This window comes from Oryzias melastigma, linkage group LG2 (genome assembly GCF_002922805.2).
Source record: "Oryzias melastigma strain HK-1 linkage group LG2, ASM292280v2, whole genome shotgun sequence".
Lineage (NCBI taxonomy): Eukaryota > Metazoa > Chordata > Actinopteri > Beloniformes > Adrianichthyidae > Oryzias > Oryzias melastigma.
In genome coordinates this window covers 1,243,233-1,250,541 of record NC_050513.1, presented here as the reverse complement: position 1 = coordinate 1,250,541, position 7,309 = coordinate 1,243,233, and the positions used below count along the sequence as shown (strand labels likewise).

Below are 7,309 nucleotides of genomic sequence, written 5' to 3'. Positions count from 1 at the left end.
GAAGGATCATGAGGATTATGGGGTTGTGAGGTTTGGGACGATCCTAAGAACCATGAGGGTCATGAGGATTACTTAGATCGTGAGGGTTCTAAGGATCATAGGGGTTGTGAAGTTTGCAAAGATTGCAAAGATCATGAGGATGTTCGTGAGGATCAAAAAGATCATGAGGTTCGTAAGGATAACAGGGATCATGAGGATTGGTAAAGATCATGAGGGTCTTGATAATCAATGGGATTATGAGTATTATGAGTGTTGTGAGGATCATGAGGATTGTTAAGGATCATGACGGTTTTCATGATCATGAGGATAGTGAGTGTTGTGAGTTTTATGAGGATTATGGGAATCATGAGGGTCTTGATGATCATGAGGATCGTCAGGATATTGAGGGTCATCAAGGTTCATAAGGGTTGTGAAGTTTAAGAAGATCGTGAGGATTATTGTTGTTGTGAAGATCATGAGGGTCATGAGGATCGTGAGAATTGCTAAGGATCATGAAGGTCTTGATTATCATGAGGTTGAGGAAGATCATGAAGATTGTCGGGATCTTGAGGATCAGTAAGGTGCATAAGGTTTGTGAAGATTGTGAGGATTATTGTTATCAGGAGGATCACGAGGATTGTGGGGATCATTTGAATTATTAAGGATAATATGGGTCTAGATTATCACGAGGTTCAAGAAGATCATGAGGATAATTATTTGTCCTCTTGAACATTTTACCTCTTGTTTCCTGTTATCCGTGCTTGAAAATGTCCAGGAGCTCTGGTCCACTCTCAAAAGTGCACTGTGAAACCACACTGAAGGCAGGTGGGAAAAGTGTTTGGATTCTTGCCCCGTTTAAAGAAGTTGGCCTGAGTCTGTTCTAGAAGCACCACACTCTGCCATTACTACATCTTGACCACAACAACATCTGAACCTCAAACCGAAGATTTGATCATCACCTTTGACGAGAATCATAAAAAACCTTTGGGGTTTTTTAAGCGCTCTGTGGTCTACTATGTCTCATGTGAGGAAGGCTGAACCGTCTGTGGTTTGAAGAGGACTTCCTGTGAGCGTATTTTGATATTATATGAGGTAACAAACTGTGCTGTTTTGTCTGTCCTCTTTTGATCAGCGGTTCTGGATCCTGAAGCTCAGAAAACCTCGTCCATAAGGGTTTTCCGTATCCCTGCAGTGACGTGGTGTTCCAGAACAACCCCAGCTCGATGCGGCTCCTCATTTCACTCGAATAGCTGCGTATTCCGACGGAGGTTCTCTCTCCTCTGTCCTCCCTGTGCGGGCTGCAGGCCGCTGTTGCAGGTTGAGAGTAACATAAAGTAGGGAGGAGCTGTCGTCTGCTGGCGCCATCGCCCTCTGCCGGTTCCTGTCCTGACTCGTGGAGGGATGAAGCTGCTCCTCGTATCCTGGTGTTGTGGGTCCCACCGGCTGCCTCGGGGGCGTCTCCCTCTTCGTTGACCTTCGACTCGGTGGCACGACGGGGCTTCCTCTTGGCGAGGGCTGGAGGCTTCCGTGTGGGACGGGCTGTTCCGCCATCGGGATGGCTACGTACTGAGAGAGTAAAATGTTAATAGGAAATAATCAAAGTAGATCATCAGGTCTCAGTGTTTGTCGTCTCACCTGGTTCTCAGTTTGAGTCTCCTTTGGTTTGGCTGCAGCAGCAACAACAGGAGCATTAACAAACACTGACAAACACGGTATGAAAATCCAAAAGAAAGGGGAACGGCTCACCTCTGCAGCCCCTCATGGAGACGATGGATATAACTATGACCATGATGACGAACAGAGCAATCCCAGGAACAAAGTATACGTACATCCATGAACGATCCTGGTCATTTTGAGGTGGTTCTGCAAAAACAAAGAAGAATGAAACAAAAAAAAAAATACAAAAGATAAAATCTGCTTTAAGATAAGTGATACCTGTAGATGATTGATTTGAGGTTTTTGTCTTGATGGTCTCGTTTAGACCTGTAATAAATGAGAGTTTAGCCTCAGCAGAACAAAGACAGAATGATAAAATCATCTGTGAACTTCTGTCTACTCACCATGGACTGAAACCTTGATGTTATGTCCAACAGACTCTTTCATCATACACTGATACAGACCTGAATCATTTCTGTGGATCTTTTCAAAAACCAAAATGGATGCTCCATTAAGCGTATTATTCTGTTCCCAAATTATCTTAATTCCCCTGTTGATCTGAATCTGAGGTTCCTCAAATTTTTTCCAAATAACTCTTGGAGGTGGAAGGCTGCAGAAAGAAACAGGACATTGAATCCTGACTTCTTCTCCTTGGAAAACGTCATATTTTGTGTCACGGCGAACTCTAACTTCAACGGAACAACCATCTTTACCTGCAGACACAGAGAAGACAAACATTCTTAGTGTGTGTTCATAATTAAACCTTTAAGAAAAGCAATTGTCATCAGGATACTTGTGCATGATCTCCTTTTTCTTCACTAGAACCAAAATATATAATAAACCAAGGATATGACTTCAGCACGGGCCGCATGGTGGTGCAGTGGTTAGCACTCTTGCCTCACAGCGAGAAGGCCCCGGTTCGACTCCCGGCTGGGACCTTTCTGTGTGGAGTTAGCATGTTCTCCCCGTGCATGCGTGGGTTTTCACCGGGGACTCCGGCTTCCTCCCACCGTCCATTCATTCATGCTTTTATTTCTTCTCATCTTGATTATTGCAACTCTATTTTCACGTCTCAGTAAAAAAATCTCCAGAACGGCTTCAGGTTGTCCAGAACTCTGCTGCAAGGCTTTTAACTAAATCCTCCAAATGTTCACACGTCAAACCGTTGTTAATCCAGCTGCACTGACTCCCTATCCACTACAGAGTGCAGTTTATAATCCTGTAGACTCAGTGTTTTCTTTGAAAAGAAGCTACAAACACATCTTTTGAAAATTGGTTTTACATAATTCTGTTTTAATTCCGTTTTTATATTCTATGTTTAATTCTGTTTTACTTCTGTTTTACTGTGAAGCTCTTTTTGATTTTTATCTTGAAAGGTGCTATATAAATAAAGATTATTGTCATTATTATTAATATTATTATTATTACATCTGGAGAGATGTTGGACAAAAATCTCTTTCCGTCATGGGATGAAACGTGTCTGGATCTTCCAGCAAGTCGATGATCAGCCCCCCAAAGCATCGCCATGGCAATCAAGGAGTGGTTATGTAAGAAGTGTTTTGAAGTTCTGGGGTTTTTTAGTTCGTTTCTGGACCTCATTCCAATAGAGAATATAAGGAGTTCAAATTCACTAAACATCACAGCTCTAGAGAAGATCTGCCTGGAGGAATGGACCAAAGTCTATGTTTCTATAGCAACCAGCTACCCAGTACTTTGCTCTGAAAATCTCAGGAACAAAACTTTTTCTCCTTTTTGGGATTTAAAGCCTCAACTTTTTATAAGAAACGATAAACTTTTTATTTCAGTCAAATATATTTTAAAGCAATTTGCCAGAAACAAATAAAAGCAGTTGTTCTGTATGGGCTCATATATTTTTAACTTCCTCTGGCATAAATGATCATATCTTATATACTACAGATAAATATTGAAGTAGAAAAATATCAGTACATAAAAAATAATTATATTTATGATTTTAAACAAGAGACTAAAAATTAGGCAAATAATACATTTTAAAGTTGTATTTAAGGTTTACGTTTCTAAAAAAAATGTTAATCGCATAACTAATCTTATAATTAAAAATAGTGAAATACATTCTGGGGTTAAATATAACCATTTAATGCGGTTCATAGTTTGTTTTTTTACATTTACATGACATCTGTTGACACATAATTTATTGTTCAACCCTTATTTCTTATATTTCCAGGTGTAAAAACAATACAAAAATGACTGTATGAGCTTATTTTTAATTTAGACTGTGTAAAAACATTTTTTTGTCTAAACATGTTAATAATAAGATAGAATCCAATTAGATGTAAAAGAGCTTTTTGGAATATTTCTGATTTTATTTCATCCCAAATCTTAATAATGTAATGTAGAGGTTGAGTTCTGATGCGTAAAAGCAAAAATGTTATTGACTGTGGAATCGTTTTCACAAACATTTCTGACCAAAACAAGATTATTTATAGTGGCTGTCACTCACAAAAACAAAAACATACTTCATAAATTTTCCTGCAGTCCGGTGGATCAGGAGACTCGGGTGGGTCAATCGACTTGTTAAATTTTTTCAAAATTTTTCATTTTTTTATACTTAAAACATGTGTGCAAAAACTTTTTGAAAGTTTTTTCACAACTTAGTCAATAATTTGAGTCTATTTTGCATTTTAAAATACCCATATACACAGTTTAAACCTCTTTTTAAAAGTAGTTTTATATCATTGCTGAAGAAAAAAATTGATTAATTTAATTCTGCGTTTTGGTAAAAGTACATCTTTTAAGGATAAAAATAACATTTACATTAAAATTAGAATACTTTTGAAGTAAAGTTAGCTTTTTAATTGTAATGATTTTTTATAAACATAATTATTTCCATGAACTGCCGCACACGACAGAAAATACTCACGTTGTGGAAAATAGTACCTGCAGAAGCCACGATTGTCAGCTTTTGTTCACGTTTTGTTGACATTTTTAAAGCGTCAGTTGTGTGAGAAAGACCCACACAAGTGATCAACATCCCTGAAAGGTTTTTCTAAGCAAAAATGTGAAAAAATGTATTTTTATGAGTTCCTGACCCTTATCTAGATCAAAGGTTTTACCTTTTCTAAGGAGTTTTGAACTAAACCGCGAGTGTCTGCAAGCAAAAAAACAATCACCTTAAAAACACTGAGTGAGAACAAGGGTTGACTTACTGTCAGCTTTGAGGGGCAGAAGAAGCCCTGCCAGAATAAAGCCCCCCAGGACAGTCAGGCGGGGATCAGACCTCATGATACCACCGTCCAGTCTTAGTCAGCTCCGCTGAGAAATGCTCCATCAAACCTGTTTTAGGTTAAACGGCTCAAAAGTAGCAAAGGAGAAGCTGCTGCTTCCTCTTTCAGGTGTGAAGTCTTGTGAAAGAACATTACCACCCCCTTTAGAGTGGAGGGAGAGGGCGACAGCAGCACAGGTGAGCAGGTGGGTGGTCGTCTCTCGCCCCAATTTTTCCTATTCAAACCTGTTCAATGTCCCCAGTCGGGGGGGTTCCCATCTGAACCAGCAGTTGCAGACATCTTAAGACGCTCTGAAATCCTCCATCACTTCTTGGCAGGGTCTGTGGTTCTTCTACAAGACTTCCTCTGCTCTCTTCCTTTCATCTTCATCGCCTGCAGCTCCTGCAGAGCGGAGCGACATCGTGCAAAGCACTGTGGTTTGTGCCGTAGAGGACATGCACTTATCTGATGAGAAGATCAAGAGGCTGTGGCCTTAAAACGGCTGAAATTACCATCCCTTCCTGTGCGGTTGTCGTCAGAGCCATTACCTGCTTTTCTGTCCAGGAAATGAATTCATTCTTTTTTTTTTAAAACTTTTTTTCTTATCCTTTTTATTTAGGATAAAACATGAAGATATTTTATTTTTATGCATCAGTATAACTAGTTTAAATGCCTTGAAAACCCTATTTTTCCACGATGAGTACAAAAAAGTGATAATTTCAATAAAATGCTTAAATAATTAAAAACTATTTATTTACTTAAATAAATTATTTAATGTTTTAATTTGTTGTACATTACAATATATGGAAAAAATATAAAGTGTTTGCATCCTAAATTTGAAACCCTAAACCACACATGTCAAAGTCGATGCCCGGGGGCCGGATCCGGCCCTCCAGGTAATTCTATCCGGCCCTCCAGATAATTTTATTTTATTGTTATTAGTGGAACGATGTTATTTTGTGCTTATTTCTAACTTGTATAATTTTTTATGAAATATATTTTTATAAAGAGTAAAATATTGAAAGTTATTCAAGGTTTAAGTTGATTTATTCTGGAATAATATTCCTGCCTTTTTATTATTCATAACTATGTTAAAAAGTTAAAGTTTTAAAGACTTAAACATTTTAATTCTGCTAGCTTTTTGGACGATTTTGGCATTTACAAAGATTTGATGAGGCTGTTTTGCTAATATTTCAGTTACACACCAGCTGTTTTGGCTAATTTAGGTTTTTTTTCACTTTTTTACGATATAGCATCTTCAGCTATCATCACTAGCATCTTCAGCCACCAAATTCAGCTTACAGCATTCACACTAGCATTACCACAGGTAATTCCACATGTCTAGTGTTTTAATTGTGTTAAAAAGTTATGGTTTTAAAGTTTTAAAAATGTAGTTTTAGAGTATTTAATAAATATTTATCCTGTACGGCTCGCGACCTCAGGTGTGTTTTGGATTTTGGCCTCTTGTCCGATTGAGTTTGACACCCTTGCCTATATTATACTTTTATTAAGTTTTTGCTTGTTTCAAAAGTTTTGACTATGTATTTTTATTTAAAAATATTGTTTTATAATAATTATTATTTTTTTTAAATGAGCCAACTTTATTGCTAAAAGTATATATTTTTATACGGAAAAATAATAAAACAAATCACTATTTTAAATAGATAATCGAAATTCCTGGAACAACAGCGCCCTCATCCGGATTTCACTGTGACTGCAAGGCGGGAGAATGACGAAAACGTTCAACTCTACGTCATGACGTAGCTGAAAGCGTCCACGACTGGGCGAAAATGGCGGAGTATCTGGCATCCATTTTCGGCACAGAGAAAGACAAGTAAGTTTTATTCCACATTTTCTCTTTTACCGGCCGAACTGTGAACTTTATGTAAACCTTTCTTGCAGTGGGCGTTTTAGTATCATCGGTCGAAGCTGTTTTTCTTTCGCCCCGGCTCATTTTAACGCCCCGAGCGAGGGTGCGTTAGCAGAAAGAAGCTAACGTGCAGCTAACACATTGAATGAAACTCGTGAAGTATTCGAGCATACACGAAGACGCCGTTTGTGGTCCATTCGTGCCTAGAAATTAAACTAGCATTCACGAAAATAATATTCATACTGTATTTGTTTATTAGCTCTTACGTTATGTATACATTTGTGGAGGAATGTGGGGTTGGGAAACATGCAGCTGACAATGCTGTTAGCATTGTGTGCTAGCTGAAGGCGCTGTTAGCATCGTTGCCTTTTAGCACAGGCGGAGTGTTTTGTTCCGTTTCACCGGTGGGGAGCAGCAGTACCCATCCTTCGCTTTCCGCCAAGAAGACTTCTCCTATCTTAGCTCGACTACCAAATTAGGAATCTGAAGTGAGAACGATTTTTTTATTAGGAATAAGTGTTCATTTAAAATCAATGGTTGAGGTATAATTTAATAATACTTT

At 38.3% G+C, this 7,309-nt stretch overlaps 2 protein-coding genes across 4 annotated transcripts in view; one reads left to right on the top strand and one right to left on the bottom strand.

Annotated features, from left to right (window-relative positions):
* Positions 1–6: 6 nt before the first annotated feature.
* LOC118599434 (B- and T-lymphocyte attenuator-like) lies at positions 7–5,736 on the bottom strand. Of its 2 annotated transcripts, XM_036214500.1 has the most exons (6): positions 4,821–5,736; positions 2,040–2,348; positions 1,915–1,962; positions 1,726–1,842; positions 1,615–1,646; positions 7–1,545 (listed from the first exon to the last, which is right to left on the bottom strand). In XM_036214500.1, exons 1-6 carry the CDS (start codon positions 4,894–4,896, stop codon positions 1,213–1,215), a joined length of 915 nt encoding a protein of 304 aa, XP_036070393.1. In that variant the 5' UTR covers positions 4,897–5,736; the 3' UTR covers positions 7–1,212. The 2 variants fall into 2 exon arrangements, with proteins under 2 accessions (XP_036070393.1, XP_036070390.1); XM_036214497.1 differs by having other exon boundaries at positions 1,726–1,962.
* An 830-nt stretch (positions 5,737–6,566) lies between these two features.
* LOC112160041 (splicing factor U2AF 35 kDa subunit) overlaps positions 6,567–7,309 on the top strand; it is an 8,341-nt gene continuing 7,598 nt past the window's right edge. For both annotated transcript variants that reach the window (XM_024294366.2, XM_024294365.2), the window contains exon 1: positions 6,567–6,711. In XM_024294366.2, coding sequence (XP_024150134.1) covers positions 6,668–6,711 — 44 coding nt within the window. In that variant the 5' untranslated portion in view covers positions 6,567–6,667. The remainder of the gene's footprint in view (positions 6,712–7,309) is intronic.

Coding starts and splice junctions, on each gene's coding strand:
- LOC118599434 (XM_036214497.1), bottom strand. CDS start 4,896: ATGAGGTCTGATCCCCGCCTGACTGTCCTGGGGGGCTTTATTCTGGCA. Junction 1,647..1,725: donor CTCCATGAGGGGCTGCAGAG/GTGAGCCGTTCC, acceptor TTGCTGCTGCAG/CCAAACCAAAGGAGACTCAA. Junction 1,546..1,614: donor AGACTCAAACTGAGAACCAG/GTGAGACGACAA, acceptor TTACTCTCTCAG/TACGTAGCCATCCCGATGGC.